Source organism: Falco peregrinus, chromosome 9 (genome assembly GCF_023634155.1).
Source record: "Falco peregrinus isolate bFalPer1 chromosome 9, bFalPer1.pri, whole genome shotgun sequence".
Lineage (NCBI taxonomy): Eukaryota > Metazoa > Chordata > Aves > Falconiformes > Falconidae > Falco > Falco peregrinus.
In genome coordinates, this window is record NC_073729.1 from 10,062,499 (window position 1) to 10,088,118 (window position 25,620).

The 25,620-nt window shown below is 38.1% G+C and overlaps 1 protein-coding gene across 1 annotated transcript; it reads left to right on the plus strand.

Moving 5' to 3' along the window:
* Window positions 1-84: 84 nt before the first annotated feature.
* Window positions 85-21,973, plus strand: CTR9 (CTR9 homolog, Paf1/RNA polymerase II complex component). Its single transcript, XM_055813298.1, has 25 exons — window positions 85-232; window positions 2,321-2,419; window positions 3,036-3,275; window positions 3,709-3,826; window positions 4,459-4,548; window positions 5,865-6,013; window positions 8,551-8,658; window positions 9,148-9,255; window positions 9,375-9,611; window positions 10,375-10,464; window positions 10,561-10,689; window positions 10,794-10,977; window positions 11,983-12,071; window positions 12,324-12,509; window positions 12,686-12,773; window positions 13,009-13,157; window positions 15,232-15,348; window positions 15,537-15,682; window positions 17,179-17,250; window positions 18,420-18,555; window positions 19,085-19,231; window positions 19,647-19,804; window positions 20,081-20,177; window positions 20,513-20,625; window positions 20,895-21,973. The coding sequence occupies exons 1-25, from the start codon at window positions 188-190 to the stop codon at window positions 21,301-21,303; spliced, it is 3,504 nt and encodes a 1,167-aa protein (XP_055669273.1). The 5' UTR covers window positions 85-187; the 3' UTR covers window positions 21,304-21,973.
* The last annotated feature ends 3,647 nt before the right edge of the window (window positions 21,974-25,620 follow it).

Here is a 25,620-nt window from a genome sequence, read left to right on the forward strand (position 1 = left end):
ACGGGCGCGAGGCGGCCCTCGAGGCTCGCGCGGCGCTGCGATTGGCTCGTGGCGCAGGGCGGGAGGAGCCAGCCCGCCCTCCCCCGCCGTTGGCCCGAGCACGTCCGGGTCAGTCGGTGTTTGTGAGGGGAAGTGCGCTCGGCGGCCGTTGCGTGCTGGCGGCTCGGCGGACAGCGCTGTCGCCATCATGTCGCGGGGGTCGATCGAGATCCCGCTCCGGGACACCGATGAGGCGAGTTGCGGGGACAGGGGGACTGGGAGTCGGGGATGGGGAGGAAGGGGCGCGCTGTATGGGGCGCGCCGGGGCGCGGGCGTTTGTGGCTGCCTCTGGCAGCTCTGTCCCGGGCTCGAGGGAGAGCGTCGCTCCCTTCCCTGAGCGCTACGAGTTGCTGGGGTCACAGCTGTGTCGCTTGGCGGAGGGCAAGCCAAGCCTTCCTTCGCCCGTGCTCCTCGGTGATCGGTGTCAGCCCCCTGCTAGCCGTAACCTCCCGTCCTTGCCTAGCCCTTGCTGGTGAGGCGGAGCCGCGGGGGGCGGGCAGGCGCTCCGGGGGCCCTCGAAGTACCACCCGCCTGTGAGGAAGGGGCAGCCCTCAGGAGAGAAAACCCTGCAGGGAACAGCAGTCTGTAGTTTATGCTTGTGTGCAGTGGCCTTGTCCAGCTAAATTCTCCCCTTAGTTCGTTAGATGCTGATTCCTCGGACTGCACTGATTTGTAAACAGTATGCCTGTCAGTAAATCAGCGCACAGACAGGTGGGGCCGTTGGGCCGCTCGGTAAAGTTACCGAGTTAAAGTTCAGTGTGGGTTTAGAAATGTATTTAACTTTTCTTTATTTAAGGTAGACTGTCACAAGCCAAGGTTGAAAAAAATTGAGAGAAGTATTTGAAAATTTGCAGGGTATTAGAGAGTTTGAAGTTAAATCATTTTATAGGGGGTACTAAATTAATACTATAGTTAAATAAGGTGTTGGAATGTACCACTTAGAGGTTGCAGAATGCTTTCTGCAAACGTATGTATCCATACTCTAAACAACTCTGTCTCGTAAAGGTACTTTGCTCTCTAGGTTACATGTTGGAGGACTTTTTTTTTCCCCTGAGACAGAAACTTCTGTTTGAGGTGTCAACATGAACAGTTGATCTTGGTGCTGCTGTTCAAGTTACGGCTAGGACTACTCAAATCCTGAAGTTCCGAATTAATCACTAAGGATTGCTATAAAATAACTTTCACTGCTCTTTTTTACTTCTGTATTTATTTGTTGTGCTGGTAATATCTGTTTTTCATTAATAACTATTTTAGTTTGTGGATAAGGGTTACCTGAACCTAAAAATATGATTATTTGTCAGACAGGAGGTACTGTGCAAGACAAACTCAAACTAAAGATAACAGTAGTAGCAGAAATATTTTTGCCGGTATTCTCTAGTTTTGCATAGTCAAAACTATAAGCCCTCATAAACTGAATTGCTCTAATTCAGTCTTCAAAGAAAGAGTCCTTGCACTGGCAATTGAAGTGCAAGCCTGGGTACAACAACTGCACCTCTTCCTTTCTGTAAAATTACATTGTAACAGATGACTAATATTAAAGGCAGTATGACTGAGTAGTAAGTGAACTAAAATGCAGTTAAATTTTGTTCCCAAATGTCCCACCTTGGGAGTATCTGTTCCTTTTTCCTCATTTTGCATATCTGAAAAGTAGATCAACAATGGGAAAACAGTACTTGCAAAAAAGATTGCTTGCACGATGAAAAGTTGTTGATGTTTGCTCATGATGACTACGGTTGTTAATATTCAGAAATTTAGTCCGTTCTTTATCATGTTTGCCACTTCAGTAGTCTCTTAATTTTCTTCATTAAAAAGTCATAAAGATGACTTTTACAGATTTTCAGCTCTGAGATAAGTCTTAGGTAGTATTGATTCTCTGACACCTGATTATTGGAAGGTTTTGACAGTATCCTAGATCTTTGTCTTACATGTAGGAAAAGTTTTAGAAATTCAGCAGTGTGCATTCCAGTTGGTTATTAGCTGAACTGTAAAAATTCTGAGCTTGAAGTCTATAGCAAAAGAAGTTGAGTGAGCATCTCTTCTTATTTCTCCCTGAGTAGTATCACAAACATCGAGCTGTCTTCTCTGATGTTTGTGAGAGCCTATTACTTCTGTCTTGTACAGAATGCAATACATCATCACTTCTTTCTTTGTCTGTAATCTTGTTTAAACACAAGTAATTATTTTTTTTTCTGCTCTGAAATGTCTAGCTCTCATTGAGTTCAATGGTAGATAACATTGTTAATTTTTTTGTGAAAAGAACATCTGTATTGTTTGGTTCTAGGTTATTGAGCTTGACTTCGATCAGTTACCTGAAGGTGATGAAGTTATAAGTATACTGAAACAGGAACACACTCAGCTGCACATATGGATTGCCTTAGCGGTTAGTACATATATATACATATATTTAAATATACTGGTTTTAAATATATATTTTATTCAGATCATCAAATAATAATTTCCACTTCTTTACCTTTATGACCAGGGATAACTGAATTCTGAGTAGGAACTTAATGGGGTTACTCAGATACTGATTCTAGGCCAGATATTTCTGGTTTGACATATGCATATTAAGATTTTAATTTCATCTTTTTTCATTAAACAGTGATGCTTAAGGCCTGCTTGTCAAGTTATTTTTTTGTCAGTCATAGTTTTCCTTGTTTGTGCCTTTGATACTGCCCCCTCCTTTTTTATGAAGTGCATAATCTATACTATGGAAAGTATGGTGAAATGTGCTAAAAGTCAAAGAAGTTCAGAGGAAGAACAGTTGACTCTTCATTTACAGAGAGTTCTAAGATTTGTGTTTTAATGTAAAAATACTAAGTTGGGATGATGACAGGAAAATATTTGACTGTATTGGAATGCCTGTCAGATTATCCCTACATTTATGTCTGCTTTATCTGTATGTTTCTGAAAAAAGAATCTGTGTGACCTAAAGCATCAACTTGATATGTTACTTGCAGGGGTAGTATTGTCTGTTAAAACTGTGTGTTTTATAGCTGGAATACTACAAACAAGGGAAAACAGAAGACTTTGTGAAGCTGTTGGAAGCTGCACGCATAGATGGTAACTTGGACTATAGGGACCATGAAAAGGATCAGATGACATGTCTGGATACTCTGGCAGCATACTATGTGCAGCAGGCTCGGAAGGAGAAGAACAAAGATAACAAGAAGGAGCTCATTACACAAGCTACCTTATTGTATACTATGGCTGACAAAATTATCATGTATGATCAGGTAAACCAAAACCTGTTTAAAAATCCATATCTTCAAATTATTCAGTGATTGTAAAGAAAACAAGTATTGATTTGTTAAAGGGAAGATAGAAACTGCTCAGGCTTTAAAGTCTGTTAGTGTGGCACATGTAAGCAAAACTTATATCTGAAATGTGTGCAGTGCAACTGTGAATAATTATCTCTTGCTTGGAACACCTGATAGAAATATGTCAGTCAACTTCCGGCGGTTGAAAAGGAAGGATTGGTTGTTACTCTTTTGCTTGATAATACATGAGCTTTAGAAGGGGATGATGTTTTTTTTTTTTTTTCTTCCTGATGTAAGAGAAGTAAATTAATTGTAGAAAGCATTATAGCATAGCAAGTTAATCTTTCACGTAGTCTAATCTTTGTATTTTACAAAGATAAATGTATCACAAATGTCTCTTCTTATCTAGAATCACTTGTTGGGAAGAGCCTGCTTTTGTCTGCTTGAAGGTGATAAGATGGACCAAGCTGATGCGCAGTTCCACTTTGTGCTCAACCAGTCTCCAAATAATATTCCTGCTCTTCTCGGTATGAGTTTATGGGTATTTGTGTAAAAACCTTGTCTCTCCAGTTGATTTTGGAATGAATTATGTGCCTAAGAAGAGGGTGGGTGTGTGAGTAGAGAGGAGGAATGTGATAAAGTGGTGTGCACTTTTGACCGGAAACATGACAGAGATTACTTTAGACTTGGAAGTATATGTAAGCAGAAGAGATAGGAAAAAGTATAATGCTGTCTAGCATCTTCTGAGACCCACGGGCATACACCTAGTCCAACTACTTATATTTCCCTGATGATGCCAATGAAGCTGTGTACTCTGTTGAAGGTGAAGATACCAGTAGTGAGGGTACAGCATGCTGTAACAGTTACGCTTTAATGTGCTCGCTAATCTAGTCATAGTAAGTGTTTTTCCTCTGGACAAGAAGAGAATTAAGTTTCTGCAGAAAACCATAAAAATGTAAATTTAATGTGTTCCCATGCTTGATTTTATTTTTTATATACTTGATATCAAATACAATAAAAGTTTCTGAATTTTCTGTTAGCTTTTAACAGTAATCTGAAAATCAGCAGAGCACAAATTTACCAAATAATACTTTGGAGCTTCTGATTTATAACTGCTCTCTATATTTCTGATTTATTTATAACTGGTATGTTATAACAGGTAAAGCATGCATTTCTTTCAACAAGAAGGACTATAGAGGAGCCCTTGCGTACTACAAGAAAGCATTGCGTACCAATCCAGGTTGCCCAGGTAAGACAGAAAATGTTTGCTGGTGGAAGCATTTGCTGTGCTTGCCAACTAACTTAGGTGTTTGTTATTAAATACCTAAGGGCTTTTTTTGTGATATGTATCTGTCAAAAAACACTCAACCCTCATAGAAGAGTACAGGCATTTGTTGACTTGAAGTCTGTCTTAATTGTTAGAGAAGGAAATTGTGTTTAGGAAAATACTTCTCACTTTGTCTAATTATTACCTTCTAAAGAGCCACTAGAAGATGAGAGGCTGCATGTAAGGGAAGTTTAAGTTTTATGGCAAGGGAGGGAACTGTTTAAGACTGTTTCAGAACCTGTCTGTGAACCCTTGGAATAAGGGCGAAGAAAATCCTGTCCTAGCATTAATAATGAAACAAGACTTGAAAAGTACAATTCTATGTGTAGCGCATGATGTGAGTTTTCCTGGTGTTGTGTGATTTAATGCAGAAATCTGGGAAAGCTATCAGTAATGGCTGTAAAAGCGATGCAGGTGATTTAGAGATACTAGTTCAGGGTATTTGCATTAGGATCATAAATACTCTGAAGTCTCTTGAGAGATGTGGTATACTTTGCCATAACCTGCCTGAAACACGCTTTGTTTCAAAGTTGAGATATATATTCTGTGGTCTGGTTTAGTGTAAGAACATTGCTGCAAAAGTGGATTTAGAAATGCAAGCTTTACTTTGAAACAAACATCTTTCACTCACTTCCGTTTTTCACACAGATACAGATTTGAAATTGCTGTATATAAATGTCTCTGTATTTGCAGTTCACAAGCAGACTGAAAGGGCAGTGTGATGTGGATTCTCTGCAGTAGTTCATCTGTACATGATCATAGAAGTTGGAGGATGATAAACAGCATTTTGTTAGCAGTGAATTCTTGCTTATTTGAGGAGAAATGTCTAGCTAACCCGTATATTTGTCTGTGTTTTCTGAAGGCCTGCTAGTCTCTGGTGCACTTACCCTGCCTAAGAAATTTCCAGCCATTTCATCTGGCAATTTTTTTAATGCCTTTCTCTGTTTTTTTTTAATACAGTTCCATGAAAGTAATTTTTTTATTTGTTTAGTATCAGAGTCTTTTGGAGATACAGAGCAATGTTTTCGGGTGTATAAAAAAAATAGTCTTACTAATCTGTTAAAGTTAGTTTTGCTGCCAGTTGTGGGAGACTGCCTTTAAAAACACCAAATCCTTGAATGGCTCTACAGGTTTTGAAGAAATATTAAAAGTTCTGTTTTCGCTTCAGTTGATGTCCAGAATGTAACAAACTCATGAAAGTGAAATTCTGGGTTTCTGAATAGTGTTGTCTTCTCTAGCTGAGGTCCGATTAGGTATGGGCCACTGCTTCGTGAAGCTGAACAAGTTGGAAAAAGCTCGCTTGGCATTCAGCAGGGCTCTGGAGCTCAATTCAAAATGCGTAGGGGCTTTGGTTGGACTGGCTGTTCTGGAACTCAATAATAAAGAGGTGAGTCTGACTTAACAAGAATCCATACTCAGTTTACTTTTTTCTTACCTGAAAAAGCAAACATTTTATCTTTTGAAAGGTCGTCCAGTTTTTAAAAGGAGTAATGACTTTTTGTGATTAAATTATTTTAAATCTGTGTCACTATTGAATGATGTTATAGGTACGTGCTTGTGATGTGAGCAGCACATTCTGAATAACTTTCTTCTGTTATTAAAAAACTTCAATTCTGTTGCTTTATAGAGGTGTTAAGTACAGAAAAAACAGTGCTAGGTTAACTGTTTTAATTAAAATACTAAAAATCCATGGTGAGATGTGTGAAAGCATGTCAAATCACTTAAACCCCAAAGTGTCGATTTAAAAATCTTCCTTTAATGAGCAATACTTATATAACAGCCTGCCTTTCTTAGTCATTTGTGACTGTCAAGGTTAACTAAATCAGTTTGTACTCAGGATGCTGTGAAAGTCCTCAAATACTTAGAGATCTTGCTTGCAATGACAGCTCTGTTCCAGAGTGTAAGGAATTTTTTCTGGAAGATCATCGTTTTGACGGGAAGGTCAAGGCAAAAGACAGTCCCAGGAGATTAGTTTTAGGCTTTAAGGAACTTAAGTTTTCAAACAACTGTTAAAAGTTGTGTTCAAGCTGCCTGGGTGTACATGCCACATGGTAAACCAGAGTAGGCAAGAACAGGTTTTAACTAGACTGATGAAACCACATTAAAGTGGTGATCCTACCTCTCTAGATATTGTATCACTAGAAAAATACATATGGTCGTATCGGTTAATTGGGATCATAAAATCTGAGATGGTTAATGCATGCTAAGGAAGTTTTCAGTGGAAGAATTGACCTTTTAAGTGTCTAAAAAAAATTATATTGTTACATAATTTAATGCTGGTAAAATTTATTGCTATGCTATCTGTAGAACACATAGCTCACTAGAAAGGTCTTTTGGTATTACAGAATGCCTGAAAATTGCTTGGTTTACGATATCATGGGGAAAAAAAATAACTGTTAAGACTTCCATGAAAAATTCCAAAAAATGTGAGCATGAGAGTTTTCTCTCAACCAACAATATTCTAAAGTCAAGTTTTTGTAAATAATTCAATGGGTGAGAAACTAATGAAACCTGGTATCTTTCTTTTTTTTCCTGAAGGTCTTTTGACTAAAGTCAAGGGATGAACCCATTCACCTTAAGCTTCGAAAAGCTGTGATTAAAAGCTGACCCACTCAAATATGTTTTCTGTTCTTTGTGAGAAAGTATCATGTGTGCTTTACTTCAAACTTTTTTCACAACTTGCACTGCAAAGTTAGTATAACATCAAAGAGTTGACATGGGGGAGGGAGAACACTTTCTCTGGGGAAAAGATTCTTCTCTGAGTTGCAAAGTAACCAAAGTCTTTTCTGTGCTGAGATATTTCTAATGTTTCTGTCTTCCACAAGATGTTATAATGTCAAATCAGGGTTGAGATCACACTGTGTTTTCACTGAGCTCTCTCCTATCTCTGGTTTTCTTTAATAAAAGCACTTAGGAGCTTTGAGACCTCTAACCATCTATTGGATTTGGTTGAAATAGGATGCGAGACTCAAATTATTGGAGAGCTCAGACATACACATAGTGTGATTATAAAACCTCTTTGCCTTTGAAAATTGAACTGGGTGATTCAATATCTCTTAATCCAGATATATTATTATGCTAGGTTTGGAAAGAGTGCCTTTTCAAACTGAAGTTATGTTTTTTAGCTTTCTGTTGGACTTCGTCTTGTGTCACAACCTCATAAAACCTAATCTGTTCAGTAAGACAGCTTTCTCCTAAAGTAAAGCACAGATGTTACATGGTTACTAGGTACCATTCTTGGTGTTTCTGTTCAGAAGTAAATACAGATTTAACTTGACACACTTGTGATAGAGATTTCATGGGTGTCCCAAATAAATAGCAATTATTTTACCAGTTATGGATTTGAACTTGTAGGTAAGTCAAATGTATACCCATGGAAAATGTTCTTTAAATTCTAGAGTTTCTTTAGAAAAAAGTTGATGTAATTATATCCTTACGTAAATACTGCAGACTTCTACCTTTTTTTTTTTTTAATTAGAACTGAAGTTCTAGTAGTAGCTCTTAATTCAACATCTGAAGTTTCTGTTCAGAATTTGAACATGAGAATATTTTCATTTCACTGTTGAACAAATTGTGTAAAGGGTTGAAACCTAAACCAGACAGGAACTGGAGACAGTGGACAGTAGAAGGAAGGCTATCAGGCTGTGTGTGTGAAATGTCAAAGGACTCCAAGACTAAATTTTAGAGTTTTTTTCCTGGAAAGTTCTGCTCTGCTTTTTTCCATCCCTGCGTGGTGGCTTCATTTCCCATTTTCCATCTGTATGCTGCAGGGAGAAAAGCTAATAGCTGAATTTACTTTTTTCCTGTGAGCCTGGCAAAGTTTTGTCAGAAATCCTGCTGCAGTCTAGACTGAAGAATATAATTTTGAAGATAATAAGACACAGCTATTGAGATGCTGCTGATATGTGTGATTGTTTCATTTAGGCTGATTCCATCAAGAATGGTGTTCAGCTCCTCTCTAGGGCTTACACAATTGATCCCAGTAATCCCATGGTGTTGAATCACTTGGCTAATCACTTCTTCTTCAAGAAGGTAAGAGGTCTATGAAGTTTTACAGTTAAATACTTGGTAACCTCTGAACAGCAAGCGTTCTGGTGTTAGATTCAATCTCATTTCATCAGGCTAAGCGGTGCCTAATATGGAACTGTTAATCTAGATGGACAAGTGTAAAGTTTTTGACTTAAATCATGTATAAACCTTTCTCAAGAAAGCTAAGAAAAGGTACACTTACTTCTTATGTCAAGGTCACCTTTGTGTCCTGAAGGGTTTTGGTGGTATATTGGGGTTTTGTTGGTTGTTTGGTTTTCTTTCCCTCTCCCGCTTCTTCCATGCATTAAAATATGAAATAGAGAAAAGAACAGTAACCACTAGAACTAAATCTGTTGTTACCTATTTAGTCAGTGCTATGGCTAAAGCTTTCTTGTACTTTCCAGCTATCCTTGTTCAAATAATATATCACTTGACCGTAAAAAAGTGAAGGCTTTTCAAATTTCATTTAACCTCCCCTTTTTTTTTTTTCAGGACTATGGTAAAGTACAGCACTTGGCTCTTCATGCTTTCCATAATACAGAAGTTGAAGCAATGCAGGCAGAGAGTTGTTACCAGCTGGCTAGGTCTTTTCATGTACAGGTAGGGCTGTTTTTAAAAGCCCCCTTTGAGATTACACTTAAAAATATGCGTTACAAAAGTTAATACAAAGCCTACATCTGAAAACACTACCTGTTCTTTATTTACTCGTTTTTAATTAGGAAGATTATGATCAAGCATTCCAGTATTATTACCAGGCCACGCAGTTTGCTTCATCTTCTTTTGTACTTCCATTCTTTGGATTGGGTCAAATGTACATTTATCGAGGGGACAAAGAGAATGCATCACAATGCTTTGAAAAAGTTTTGAAAGCCTATCCTAACAATTATGAGACTATGAAAATCCTTGGATCTCTTTATGCGGCTTCAGAAGACCAGGAGAAACGGGATATTGCAAAGGTGAGCTTTGCTTCTGCCAGCATCATAGTTCTACATACAAGAGTAGAACTTAAAAATCAGACTTGAAATCAGACTGTACCTTAAGTTGCATAAACCTCAGGGTTACTTGGCTGTAGGCACAGAATATTTAATATTTGACAGTCATGAGAGATCCTCCCAACTGTGGTGGGTCACAGCTTCTGGTCAGAACTGAGACTCCTGGTGGATTCTGGCTAAAGCACATCCAGGAATTTAGAGTAGCCCCAGCCTCATGTTTGTATTTAGTGCTATGAAAAGGGCAGAATTCTTCCCATATATGTTAAAATTCTCTGAGGATGGTAAGTTAGCTAGTGATTTCCTGAAGATGGTGAATGAGCTAGTGATTTCCAGAAAACACTTGTCTTAGCTTATCTGGAAGGACAATATTATGCTTTTTGTTTTTTTAAATGGAAGGGTTTTTAAATCTAACATTGGGTAAATAAATGCCAAATATGTTAGACATCGCTTTTCTGGCTTCTCATGTTGGGTAAAAGTTTCTGCTTCTCTTAAGACTTTAAGTGGGTGTTACGGTCTACAAGAAAAATACAATAACAAAGGAAGGAAACCAATACGATTTTTTTGTGTGTGACCAAACCGTGCAGATGTTTAGGATGTTTTCTTTTACATTATGGTATGTCTTTGTAGTGTTAAGATTAATGCCTTTACTCTTTGTTTTGATTTTGTTTACGTTTTTTAAACAGTTTGTGTCCACAAAGAGGCTTAATTGTCTTCTGCTGTTTTTCAGGGACATCTCAAGAAAGTCACAGAACAATATCCTGATGATGTAGAGGCATGGATTGAGCTAGCCCAAATTCTAGAACAGACCGATATACAGGTATTATTAATACATGCTTGGTGAATTATGTGTGCTTTTCCTAAAAGCACATAGAACTCATTATTTCTTTCATCCACTTTCTCTTTCTTTGTAAAGGGTGCACTGTCAGCCTATGGTACAGCCACACGCATTCTGCAAGAGAAAGTACAGGCTGATGTCCCACCGGAGATTTTGAATAATGTGGGTGCTCTGCACTTCAGGCTGGGAAACCTAGGAGAAGCAAAGGTATGTAATTGCTTGAAGTTTGACTTGAGTTTCCTGACCACCCAGAAGTTTTCCTTTAAGAATATTCTGGAGTGCTTTATTCCTTTTTTCTTTTTATACTTTAGAAATATTTTTTGGCATCACTGGATCGTGCAAAAGCAGAAGCTGAACATGATGAGCATTATTACAATGCTATCTCTGTAACAACGTCCTATAACCTTGCCAGACTATATGAGGCGATGTGTGAATTTCATGAAGCGGAGAAGCTGTATAAAAACATTTTAAGAGAACATCCTAATTACGTTGATTGTAAGAAACATTTAGTATTTTAGTTCCACAGTCCTCCTTATAATACCAAAAATCTTCCCATTTACAGTGTCTTTCTTTATATCTGTCGTCGTCTTTTCATAGCAGTTTTGGGGCCTGCTTTCCTACCTGCTATTTCCCCTACTGTTTTTTTTTAAGGCCTGCATCATCCTTATAGTTCAGTCTCCAGGTTTAAGCCTTCTAATTATTGTTAAATCTTACCGTGCTCCAAAAATCTAGCAAAATTGGCTTATCTAGACTTGCATGCCATCGGCCACCCCCCACCCCCACCAAAGCCTTAGCACCTCAGCCCTTGGGTGCAATCAAGGCCATCCACTTGATATGCCCACGCTTTGCAATTCTAACTATGTGGGTGAAAAATAGAGACCCTTTGGGAGAATCACTTCTGTCTTGGACCTTGGCCTTCCTCCAGGGAAGCAGGGCTGTTGAGGGTGTTGGCACAGCTTCTTTTCACATCCTGGTTTTTATCCGCACTCTGTTCTTCCTCTTGTCCCCAAAGAGCTGACCTGTGATGTTTTCTGCAAAGGCGAGGTGGTAGCTCTTGCGAAGCTGCAGCATATGGCATGCCCCTGCCTAATCTATAGCCTCTTTCCTGCTTGTTTTCTGTTGTCATTCTGCTAACTGGTATTCTTCCCAAAGCTTGTGGAGACAGGAGAGCTGTTTAAAGTGGAGGGAAGAGAATTATGTAACTTGACGTATCCTTCTTTCTTTGAGGTTTCTCATGAAAATTATGAAACCAATTAAAAATGTAAATGTTTAATTGTTAGAAATCTGCAGATTCTCTATGGCCATTGTGGATGGACATTTGTCTTCACGTGGTGCGTCTCATTGTAATTAGTATAGGAAAGGTGTCTTAATGTTTGCTGTTCTTAGCTGGTGAAGAAAAAGATTGCTTTTGAAATTCAGGCATGGCCAGTATTTTCTTTGTTAGAGATTACTTCTAACCTTCTTCCTGGTTTCTATTTTCTTTTCTATTTTTATTTTTAGGCTACTTGCGCTTGGGAGCTATGGCTAGGGATAAAGGAAATTTTTATGAGGCTTCTGATTGGTTTAAAGAAGCACTTCAGATAAATCAGGTTTGTAACCCTTAAAGTTAAAACACTTGAAATACAAACAACTTAAAATTTTATTTTCCTTTTGTTGCATTTTTATTTTGTTTGTTCACAAAAAGTAGGGGAAGAAGAGAGAACTACCATAATCTGCTCTATGTTTTTTTTGCTGGGTTTTTTAATATGGATTTCTGCTTAAGAAAAGTAGCAGTTTATACTTGGGAAAGTAACCTTGCAAAGGGAAACTGGTTTTGCAACTTAAAGTGAATTTTTATTTAGGACCATCCCGATGCATGGTCTCTGATTGGCAATCTTCATTTGGCTAAACAAGAGTGGGGTCCAGGACAGAAGAAATTTGAAAGGATATTGAAACAGCCCTCCACACAAAATGATACTTACTCCATGCTGGCTCTTGGCAATGTCTGGTTGCAGACTCTACATCAACCCACAAGAGACAGAGAAAAGGTAATGGGTGTCTGTCTGCCCTGTGTGTGGTTTTATTTATGTATAAAATGCTGTTAGCTAATCAGAGCCTTTTCTTGATGCCTGTTTGGCTTCTTACATCCCATAAAACTTCTGGGTAGATCTTTTAATACCCCATTATAGAAATGAGTGATCAATTGGCATATTTCTTTCTGCAGGAGAAGCGTCATCAAGACCGTGCATTAGCAATCTACAAGCAAGTGCTCAGAAATGATCCAAAGAATTTGTATGCTGCTAATGGCATAGGTGAATATTAGACTCTTAATTTTCCTTCAAAAGTGATGATGTTCTTATGCTTCAGGGCGTGAACGCTGTGTAGCGGAGCACAGGAAAGGATAGCTTTCATATGGCAGCTATATCACTTAGTTTTTAATGGGAACCTTTACTCAGGCAATAGTTAGTTTTCTTCGGTAGGAGTAGGTGAACCTGGAAGTTCTGTATGTAAGGAAGTAATATGCTGTACATATTACTTTCCCCTTAGGAGCTGTCTTGGCGCATAAAGGATATTTCCGTGAAGCTCGTGATGTTTTTGCTCAAGTGAGAGAGGCAACAGCAGATATCAGTGATGTGTGGCTGAATTTGGCACATATCTACGTGGAACAGAAACAGTACATCAGTGCTGTGCAGATGGTAACATCTCTAAATTGAACTATATAATACGTTGGGTTAGATGACTTCTGGGTGTTTCTCTGCTGTCATGGCAGCTGTGAAAGTTTCTGAATAGTATTTTAACAAGTTACAGGTCTATTCCTAGCATGTTGCTGGCTGTCAAGTCTAGATCTAAAAACAAACTGCCAAATGTGGGTAAGGGTTAACAAAGCACCTACCAACTTTTCTGTGCTTTTTTTGTAGCAGTGTTTTAAAACATAAATGGGTTAGAATTTTGGTCTTGGAATTAATTTTTAGTCAGAGAGGTTTCAGTCAGTGTAGTTACTGTATGTGATTTATTTACATCCAGATATTACTGAAATAAGTAAATAGAATTTGCTGCTAAGATTAATAGCAGTGCTTCCTACTTTGTTATTTATGCAATCATTTGCAAGAATAAATCAGAGCTATCTAAAAAGCTGACTGTGCCATGATTTCTTTCACCACAGTTAACACTACAAGGTAATTAATATTGGAAGAAATCTGTTGAGGTCATCTAGTTCAACCTGCCCAAAGAAACCAACTTCCAAGTATCCAACAGATGCTAACTAAGTTGACTCAATGAGTTGATCAAAAGCATACACTTTTTTTAAGCCTACTTGTATGTTGAATGGGACAGAAGCTTAGAACAAGCTTGTTTGATTAAGGCTGAGTCCATACTGAGGCTCAGAAATACTTAATTTGGAGTTATTCTGAAGCTTTCTGTGATGGTTATAAGAAAGGCCCAGCATCTCTTCCTTACCTGATCAGGACCTCAGTAGTTGCTATCCTCCAGTGAACTACTGGTAACAAGCTTTGGTAAAACAACCGGATTCATTCTGTTATGTTTGGATGGAGTCTGTTCGTTGGGGTTGTTTTGGTTTTTAACGCTTAGTCTATTTCTGTTGACAAAAAGCCTGATGAGAATATAATAGCAATTGTTTAAGCAGTGAATTACAGTGGGAAACTGGGTATAGTTTCCACCTTCTTTTTTGTCAGAAAAGTATTTTACTCATTTGCTAATATATTTATATAAAGCTGTTAGTAGAAATGTGTTTCTTTACTGGGGTGGTTTATTGTTCCCTGGCCTCTGCTGTGCGGTTAGTAAAAGCCACGGTCTGAAATAGGCAATATTTGACTCAAAGGCAGACTTAAATTCAGAAATGAACTTAATAGTCTAGCTTACTGCGGCCACAACAACTTTTCTAGTAAGTTCTCTACCATAAAGCATACAGATTCAAGGCAGAGTTAAGCTAAATACAAAACCTTTGACTCTGAAGGTGAGTGAAAATCAGGCGCTTGCAACACAGTGCGATCCAAAGGTGGTGACTTCAGGCATATTACAGTTCAGGGCAGTTTCTGTATTTGAGCTGGAAATTAAAATTTCTTTGTATTTGTTAGTATTCTGGAGGTTTAGAAAAAAGGTGAATGAATCCTTGAGAAAAGAGTATGTCCAACAGAAGTCACTCAGTGCTAAGTTTCGTAACTGTTTGAAGCTTTAATTCTAGACCCACAAAACCTACAGTAACAAGTCTTACACTTCAGAGCAACTAGATACCCTTTGACATGCCAAGTTACTCAGCTAGGTGGACAGAATAAATTTGATGTTGAGATGCCTGAAAGATGTGGATTTTTTAAATGATTACATAATATATTTGGAATTACTACATTAAATATGTTTCAGTTTGTAAAATATCTTATATGAATAAAGAAAATAGATTCCACACACACACATCCATACTGTGGAGAATAATTGAGCTCTCTTAAAATGAGTCATGTTTGTTGGACTTTGTTACAGTAGATGGTACTTGTATTCTGTTGCATTTTAAGACCTACAGAGCCTCCCAGACGGCTGCCAGTTTCCAGAAAAATCATACTTGCTCTGGAATAGCAGAAAGAATGTTCTCGTCAGTGAAAAGGAGGCATCCATGTAGCATGACACACTTCAGAAAACAGGAGGCATGTTAGCAGTAATGCTTTTTAGGAATAGGAATATTTTCTGGAGTTAGCCAACCAAAATCACTAACTGTTGTTGCCTCTTCATTTGATTTTTTTTTTTTTTTTTTCCCCATTCCAGTATGAAAACTGCCTCAGAAAGTTCTATAAGCATCAAAATACTGAAGTATTGTTATATTTGGCCCGGGCACTCTTCAAATGTGGCAAATTACAGGAATGCAAACAAACTTTGTTGAAGGTACGGATATAAAACATCATATATCACAGAATAAAATTACTGTAAGTCGATTTATGTTTGTGTCTTTTTAAATTCAGTAGTCTGGGATTGAAATAATGGTGCTTATTCTCTGTATGCCACTTCAGGATACTTCTGTTTCACGTTATAGCATATCTTAAAAAAAAAAAAATAATGCTTTTTATTTACAGGCCAGGCATGTAGCACCAAGTGATACAGTCCTTATGTTTAATGTGGCTTTAGTGCTACAAAGACTAGCTACCTCTGTCCTCAAAGATGAAAAAAGCAATCTAAAGGAGGTGCTTAATGCTGTGAAAGAACTGGAGCTAGCCCACAGGTAAAAATTATTTACTTCTAATCATTCTTAATCTGTTTTGTTGTTCCCTTACAGTAAATTTGCTGTATAGGTCACAGATCTGGATAGAAGAGCAATCTTTTTACGAAGCTCTGTGTGTGATTCTAGAGTTCCTAGTAGGAAAAGGAAGGTTGGGCCTAACAAAACTGTGGATTCAGACTTCGCTCCAGAGCCAGTTTTGTTTGGCCAGGTGGCCAATATGTATTTCTCAAAGGGTTTTGTCTTACTGTGACCAAGATGCACTTCTTCCTGGAAAAGCGTTGTTGAAAAAAACGTTGTTTAACACTTGTTTTGATGATTTCTTGTAAACAACCTATAAGGCTCAGAAGCAGTATCTCTTTATATAATATAAACCTTTAATGACTGGTAGTCCTTGAAAACTGATTTCACCCTCCTGTTTGCAAATAAAGCCTAAATACTCTTATAGCTTAAGAGCAGAAGCAGTTTCTTAAGTGCATTTGAGATCTTCTAGTTCTCTTTTTTTAAAAAAAGAGATTTCTGGGTGAAAACTGTGATCTATCTGATCCAATCATCACCATCTTTGACAGAAAACTTTCAACCATTTATTTTGCTCCTAGGTATTGCTGGTGTAGCTGGTGCTTGCTTTATGCATTCCTAGCTCTGCTGTTACGTCAAGGAAAGATGTCTTTCAGTAATTTTGTCAACTGAAGCAAGCCTTTCATATGAGCAAGCATTTCACAATCCAAGTGCTTTACATAATGCAAACTAAGCATTCAAACACAAATTTTAACTTAAATTCAGGTGAAAGCTTGTTGCTTATTGTCTTGAGAAAGTTGCATGAAAGTACTTATTTTTACCCATTAAGTAAAAATTCAGATGTCTAACCATGTTTTGGAAAATATTTTCCGTAATCTAAAACTCGAGCAGGGAATTACTTTCTTAATGTGCACAAGAATTTGAGTTCAGTCTAGCACGAAAATACTTCATTTAAAATGTCGTGATGGAATATGGGGAGAAATCATGGCAGGGAGAAATCATGGCAACCTTGAAAGTTAGTAATTTTCTTTTAAAATGAATTAGAGAAACACTGATCAAACAGTGGTCATCACCGCTTACCCATCTACTTGAAGGTTTGAAAATAGGTTTTCTTTCCTTTCCTTATGGTGGTTTCAAGCACTTAAGCTATGACAGATAAGGAATAAATCTACTGGCATCAGCAGTGTACTTACTGCTAGGAGCCAGTAAATGAAATCTTAGAACTCTCTTTAGAATTTCTCTAGGTTTTCGTTCCCCTCTAGAGTGGTGTTTTAGAATGTTTTAAATTTGAAGGACTCTGTACTTTGATACTGTTGAATTAAAAGGAGCTGCACTCAGAAAATTGGTGAGGTTTTTTCTCATCTGTTGAGTTTTATACGGTCGTAATCCAGGAGTAAATGCTTTGGTTTAAGGCAAAATTACAATTAATATGTAAGTAATGCCAGATTTGCTTAGTTTTGTTTGTTGTTTTTTTCCTCCAGGTACTTCAGTTACTTGAGTAAAGTAGGTGATAAGATGAGATTTGACTTGGCACTTGCTGCTACGGAAGCCAGGTAAAAAAAACCAAAACCAAATCTCACCCACAAACAAATCCTTCATTCAGATGCCAAGTGGAATGGTTTTTTGTCTTGTTTTTTCGTATGAAAACTGGATTCCAAAATTTCAGCTGACAGTTCTAATTGGAACATTAGAAGTAAAAGTGCAGGGTTACTCCTTACTACAGTTTCATTCTTTTCTAACATTTTTGAGTGGTCTAAAACTCTCAGCGTGTGGTGCCTGCCATTAGCTGGAGCCTGTGAAACTTCAGCTGTTTTAATGGCAAATTTTCTGTCGATGAGAGTGCAGTGACAGTTATTTAACATCTCTAGCTCTCACTGTTTTGACTTGTAATAATCTAACAGCAGGTTTGCTTTCATGGAGATTTTTTTTCAAGCAGCTCATGAGTGAATAGCATGGGTCAGTTACTGAAACGCGAATTTTTTTTGTTTTCCAGAGTCTAGTCTGCTTTAACTTTTGCTCAGGGTAATGAGCTTGTACACAAGCCTGTTCAAGTCGGTTTCCTTGGAAGCTTATTTCACTCAGTATGCCCTGTGTTTCACTTACTGCACGTTCCTCTAAGATTTTCATAGCCATATACAAATAACATCTGTTGGCCATCATGCTCTGTACATTGTAAATGGGTATCATTTAAAGCGCTTTGTACAGAGAAGAAAATTTTAATATTTAAAGAAATGTCATTGTAATGTTAACTAGGAGGGTGTTGAAAGCCCTTTGCTTTAATGTTTCACAAGACTTGAACATGTAACACAACCTTAACTCTTAGAACAACTGGGATTTTCAAGATAGAATTTCTACCTGTCTTTCTGATTCGGTTTGCTAGCATGTTGTGTTTAAAGAAAGTTCATATTAACTATACTTGTGAAACTCCCCAAATTAGTTGGGATGATTCCTTTTGTGGCAGTTTTGTATATGAGTTGGGTAAATTTTAAGTGTGGAGAGCAGTATGTTGTGAAATAGCATATTACAAGGTAAATTAGCTTACTAGAAAGTGTTTTAGTTTACTCTAAAATCTATGTTACTCTTCTGTTGTGCTATTTCAAGTAGCTGCTTTTTTCTGTGTCGGTGTTATAGACATGGTGGTGTGATGCATGCCCTTCATAAAGCTATTTCTTGTAGTATGCGTCTGCCACCTTCCTTGACTTGAAATCATTGCATGTTACAGGCAGTGCTCTGATTTACTGAGTCAAGCACAGTACCACGTGGCTCGGGCACGCAAGCAGGATGAAGAAGAGAGGGAACTGCGTGCCAAACAAGAGCAAGAAAAGGAGCTGCTTCGCCAAAAACTGCTTAAAGAACAGGTTTTATTTTATTATATTATGCATAGTGTATTTTAAAAAAGCGTACTTTATTTTTTTAAGCAAGCATACGTATCAACAGTATGTATGCGCCTGTTGGTCTGTGGTGGTACCTGGTGTTACTGATAAAATGTGTAGTAGACTCTTCTTAATTATAGTAAGGGCTAGCAGAAAACATTATAGCCAACAGGTGATACTAATTCTTTCTTCCCCACAGCCTCAGAAATAGATATTTATTTTTACAATGAAATAAAATTGGTGCCGCAGAAGGTCTGCCATGAAATTTCTGTACTGACGGGTTGGATGAGGAAGCACTTGGTGGAATAGTTGTTCTAGAATTTCGCTTATTGTAGTGTAGGCTTGCAGAAATGTTTTTGGGTTTTTTTTTTGCCACATGGACCTTCTACTATGGCATAGGCTTTCAAAAGTCAGTTTTCCAGTTCCTTGCGAGCAAATATTGTATACACCAGAGACTATAATCACTGCGATGCTGCAAATAGGATAGTAACCATTAGTTTTCTCTCCGTTTCAGGAAGAGAAACGCCTAAGAGAAAAAGAAGAACAGAAGAAACTTCTGGAACAAAGAGCTCAATATGTGGAGAAAACCAAGAATATTCTGATGTTCACTGGTGAAGTAGAAGGATCAAAGGAGAAAAAACGTGGTGGTGGCGGAGGCAGGGTAGAACAGAATTTTTTTTATCTCCTTCATTTTCCCATTTTGTTATATGGTCTTTTTCAGTAGCACAGGTTTTTAATTTCAAGTTCTTGGGCTCCACTGAGTAAAATTGAACAGGTTTAATATTCACATGTAAAAATTGGAAGCTAATACTTAAAAGTTCCAAGCATAGTGGCATCACCAAATTCTGTTCTATTCAGTTGTTAAAATGACAGAAGATTATTATTTTATATGCAAATTTGGCATCGTTTTCCCAATGACATCAGTCTAGAGATTATGGGAAAGTTGGCACAAGAAGGTCTGTATTTTTGTATCTTTGAAAACATGTTCAGATAATTTCTCTTTTGAATTTTTTCTGGTAGCTTTTTAAATGAAAGGTGAATGATAGACTGTATTGTGGAACTTTTATTTATTGCAGCGTTCAAAAAAAGGAGCAGGGGAATTTGATGAATTCGTCAACGATGACAGTGATGAAGATCTGCCCATGTCTAGAAAGAAAAAGAAGAGGAAGGGCAGTGGTAGTGAACAAGATGGGGAAGAAGAGGAGGGTGAAAGGAAGAAGAAGAAGAGGAGGAGGTAACTGGTGTTTTAACGTTAGACACCTCTAGGAAATAGCATGGCTTTCAAGCATATTCTCATGCAGTCTTTCGTAATTGTTAAATGAATTGTTGTCAAGAGGTCATGTAATTAATTTTCATTTCCACATGCACCTTAGAAGGCTTGAACAGCAACTCTGCAAAAGAAGTATGAGTAACACCTGATTAACTAGATATTCTGTGAGACTGCTGGGTTTTGCATGTATTAAGTTTTTTTGCAATGTTTTATGTCATACAAAATACATTTCTGTTTAAGACCCCAGAAGGCAGAAGAGGGGAGTGATGATGAAGAACATGAAAATGGTCCAAGACCTAAAAAACGGCGTCCACTTAAGGCAGAGAAAAAGAAGGCAGTAAGTTAAACCCTAAGTAACTGCATCACTTCCTAAATACACATTTTGGAGTTCGGCACTATCCTAGTCAAGAGAGGTTTATTAATGTTGAAAATTACAACAAAACTTCTCGTAGCAAACTGCCTTTGAGCTTAATTTTATCCTTCTCCCCTGTTGCTATTGCTACTTGGGTGAAAGGATGAAAAGAATATTTCCAAAGCCATCTAAGAATTAAGTGATAGTAAATGGAATTTTTTTTTTAAAAGTGTGCCTGCTTTTCTGCATATGTTTTCTGCATTTGAGGACTTTTTAACCAGCCACATGAACAAGCAAGCCTTTGTTTTTCCCCAACACAGCCCAAACCAGAACGTCTGCCTCCTTCAATGAAAGGAAAGATCAAATCAAAAGCCATCATTTCATCAAGTGATGATTCTTCTGATGAGGATAAACTCAAAATTGCTGATGATGGGTAAGAACCTTAATTAACTTTGTACTAAAATTTCAACGCATGCTTTCAAGAGAAACTGCAGGGTTAATAATAAAGAGATAATGCAAAGATAATGAGAAGCCTTTCATTGTACTCACAACATTGCTTTCCATTGCAAATTAATTCCATTCGTTGTTCTCATTCTGATAATGCTAGCATTACATAAATCCTGGTGTCTCACCTTATTTTTAAGCTAAGGATAGCATCTTTTTCATACTGGTTTTGATGTTTCTTTTTTTTCTTCCCTACAGACACGCTAGGAATAGCAACAGTGATTCAGATGATGGGGAACAGCAGCACAAACAACGCATTGTTTCTGATAGTGATTCTGATAACAGAAACAAATCTGGTAGTGAGGCAGGTAGTCCGAGGAGGTCCAGTGTCCACCCATCTGAGGAAGATTCTGACAGTGACAGGCCAGCTAGAAAAAGGAGGCGGTCAGATTCGGAGCAGTCTGACAATGAGTCTGTACAGTCGGGGAGAAGTCGATCTGGTGGATCAGAAAATGAATCTCGCCCAGCTTCTCGCAGTGCTGACTCCGACAGAGATTCTGAGAGAGGATCTGACAATGAGGGTTCTGGCAGAGGATCTGGTAATGAGTCTGAACCAGAAGGATCCAACGATGAGGGGTCTGAAGGGGGTTCAGATGACAGTGATTAAGTCTAAATTACAGACCATCTTTTTAAAACGTTCATGTAAATATTTCAGTTATGGGGAAAATCCAATTTTTATATTTGAAAACTGTGATTTAAAAAAACCTTAATGTTTTAGTAAACTGTTGTGAGACCTTCCTGTGATTATTTCTGTTAGCAACTAATGGATGTTTCTCTAAGGTGGCTTATGGTGTATTCTTAAATTGAAAGTGCCGTAGGTGAACGGATCCCTGTATTATAATCAGCACACCAAGGATGGAATGCATGGAAAAACTATGGAAGGTAAAATCTCTGTTTAGGTGGTTCCAGAGTGGCCAAAACTGTGTGTTCTGTGCTTATACATGCATAGATGGATCTTAAAATCCTATCAAATGGAACAAAAAGCTGTGGATATTTATCTTTTCCCTCATTCTGAATAAAAGTCAGTAGGAAGTTTTTCGTACTTTCTATTACAGAATACATTTGCCATGATGCAGCTCCTTGTATTTCCAAGAGTTTCTTCTTTTGCTTCTGTTTTTGTGTTAAATCAGGTGAAAAGGTGCAGATACTAAAGAGATTTTATAAAGTAACGATCCAGATGTAGATGAAATACTTAAATTGGCAGATAAAAAATAGAGAACTCCGTATTACTTGAGAAAGATAAAGCTGCCAGTATCACAATAAACTGTTCCTGCTTATTTGCTTGGAGTGATCTATTCTGCCCCTGAGAAGGTATAAGCAAAAAAACCCAGAAAATGTTAAATTTAACAAAGGAATCTGTTCTGTAGAAATAATCTTAACTTTATTTTAGCTTAAGTACATGGATTTTGGAATTAAATCCTTTCGTTACAATGTGTTCAGGAACAACAATAAAAAAATTGCTGTGTTGTAGACAAAAGTGAATCTGATTTCTCCCTGCAGTTCTGAAAAAGATATTGCCCCCCCCCCCCCCCCCCCCCCGCCAACTTTTTTTGCTGGTCATCAAGTCCTCTGTGAAGCGTTTGCTAAGAGAAGATTATGTAGATCTGGATAGTGTATTAATACTGTTTTTAATAGACTATATAGCCTAAACTATGTTGCTTTGTTTGTAGAAGGTCTGGATTGTCACTGCTAATACTTCACTTGAAGTACAAACTGAAAGTTAGTTTTCCCATGCTGCTATTTCTGGTTTGCTGTGAGCATTAGCTGTTCTCATTGTGTATGGGGTTTTTTTTCCATGTGTTTATGGGCTGTTGGTAACCATAGCAGCCAAAACAGACTGTAGGACCCTTGAGATGTCTCTCTGGCTCAGCTTGGTATCAAGTTTCTGTATGTGGTCTTACCTAAAACTTAACCTGTTTGGTAACGTGCACAGTAGAAGAACAGCTATCGTGTTTGTTGGATTAGAGCCAACGTTAGCTGAGCCTTCTTGTTGATATAGTCACTTAGGTGGAAGATTTGTGACAGTCCAAGACTTGGAAGCTAGATAGCTTTGAAGACATACGCTTGAGGGAAATCTGTGGCCCTTACAGAAGATTATTGTCTTGATAAAGAGAATCATGACCCAGGTTCTCACCCCTTTCAGAGTCACAAGCAAGCAGTGAGTAGGTGAGGTGTCTGTGCCTGATGTCTCACTGCTTCACTTAGGAAGCTGCAAAGAAGTATGAGGAAATTAACACAACTAAGGAAAGCTAATACATGCAAAGAGACAAATTCAGCAATGGCAAGTGTGAGAGTAACCAGCTTTTAGCAATAGGAAGAAAGAAAATGTATAGCGCTTACTATGGGATCTTAGAAAAATTTTCTGCCTCAAATGCTTCTCCACTATCATAGCCTTTTGTATCATGTTATTAATTGTAAAAGGCTGAAGGGTTTGGGTAGGTGCTGTATGTATCAAAAGGTATTTTCTGTAGGTAAAAGTTGGCTCTCGATAGTGCTGAGTGGGTCTTCAGATCCAACATCCAGTTGGAGAGAAATATTTTCAGTAAGTCTAAGCCAAGAGTGGTTTCCATATGTCTATTGTCTGAGGGATGAGTGCGTTTCATAAGCTTTCCACAGTTGGAAAGGAGGCTTGTAGGAAGAGGTTATGACTTTGTTACAAAACGACTTGAAATGCGTGATATAGTAGAGGCCAACCAGCCGGCAAAGAAGGGGGACAGGAGCTGCTGCGGCTTCTCTTACCGTGCTTTTGCTGAGCAGAAGGTGGGGCACAGACCCCAAAACCCAGGACTCTGCCTTCCGTCTTCCCTTTGATTAGGAGGGTTAATGGGAGGATTAAGGTTATATATGTGATGTGTTGCCATAATTGGAGAGGAGGCTGTGTTTTAGCTTAATTCATATTTTCTCATGCTTGTTTTTTGAAAGCGCAGTGTTACAATGTTGCCATCGTTCTCCCTTGGCAGCGTGCCTTGTTTTCTGAAGTAGGTGGTTGGCTGGCAGCTATTCTTTTATTTATAGCACTAATGTATTTGAGAATAAAATACGGGAGTTAGAAGCGTGGTACTGCATTGCTATAGAAATACTTTATTCCTAGTTTGGTATGTATCCACTAACAAGTTTTCATGAACATATGAAAAGAGTGTTTCCTGTTGAGCTGTAATGCAGCGTAGCAATTTGCTCTCCTCACGTGCGAGCATGTCTTCTCTAGAATGCAGTAGAGAAGGATCATGTAAAGTTTGCTGTTAGCAAGCTGTTGATTTAAAAAAACCACCTCATTCCTGAAACTTACAGACTAGACTTCACAGAACAAACACTTTAAATACAACTTGAAAATAATTACAGTTGCTCAGTTGCATGGTTGCGTGGTTTTGCGGTTTTAGTTTTGTTTTGTTTTTTTTTTTAATCCACTTACTCACCTTTTTCTCTTTCAGAAACTTTTCCAAGTCAGTACTTGGTGGGAAAGAGTAGCTGTCATTGCTGAGTAATAAGGCATCTGTGCTTAAATTGGTTCTTTGTCTTTCTAAATGTCCACTTCGGCTAATTTAACTGGGGAAACAAAAGTAGTCTATCCACAGAGAAGCAAGGTGCAGGAATATATTTGGGAATGTACTGCCAAAGGAATGCTTTGGACAAGGCAAGACCTGTGGTAGGAGCAATACAGCTAAAATTGTATCGGTTATTTTCATAAGGAAGGGCCTCTTCTTGGGAATAAGTTGCTTTCCACATTAAATATCTCCCTGTTTAGAGCAATGTTTGTTGTAGCAGGGCCTTTTCCTCCTATACAGATTTAAACTATTACTGTATTAAACTGTATTGCTCTTTGTTCTTACAATGTAGTGCTCAGATGATCCTCTTGTTTGATAGTAGTAGCTGACTTGAAGTGAATGAATCTTGAATTCACGGGTTACCTGGAAAAATTCCTACAGCTGGAGCTGCAGTCAGCAAGGACAAATTCAGTATTAATATAGGTGACAAGATAGATGTGAAAAAGGGTATGTGACCAAATGCTACTACTTCTCATAGCTGGTAGTACTTACCACTCTCCTAATAACAGTCTTCTATTATTTAGCTAAACGCTGTAGTTGCTCTACAGGAGGATTTGGAGACAGAAGCTAGAGGATACCGAATACAGGAATACTTAGGAGAGAAATTCCAGGTAAGTAATATCTAAAACATGTAGGTTTCTATCCTGTCTGTGACTTCAGTCTACATCTGCTCAAACTTTTGTGCAGCTTATACTTGAAGTATTTGAAACTTTAAGATTTTTTATTATTATTATTCTTGTCAGAAACTGTAGAAGGTACAGGTGTATAGTCATGCAGCTCATAACATGTCTCCTATTCCTTTGGTCTGGAACTACTAGAGAAGTTAAGAATGCTCATCATGGTTATGTTCTTTGAATTAAGTTTATTTTATTGTCAGGGCTAGACCTGTCCCTCTGGGTTGTTCTCATGCCCTTTTTTATTTTTTCCTTTACCCGTAGGCAAAAATTCCTCCTTTCTCTGCAACCTCCAGAGCTTGGGGCTGCCTAAGTATTTGGCCTGCAAACTTAAGTCATAACAGCAGACTTAATTGAGTTTACCTTTTCCTTACAGCTCCATTTGAAAAGATACATGCTACAGAGTCCATATTGCAGCTTCTAAATACATATCCTCCTTAGTTTGTGCATGTCTCTGTATCTGGCTGTTTGGAGATGCCCCCAGCATCGGGCAGGCTGTGTTTGCTCGGAAGTTTACAAGCGCCTCGTACCTTCCCACCCATTCCGTGTTGATTAAAACACAAATGCCCTGGTTTAGCCAAAGAAGCAGTTTCTTTTAGTACCTTAGGGTGAGTGTCATGTGGCAGTGACTTCTGCGGTGTTTTCTGTTGCCTTAAAAGGGTCCAGGCAGTGCTCTGGCTCTTTGAGCCTTTCTGAGCCCTTCAGAGT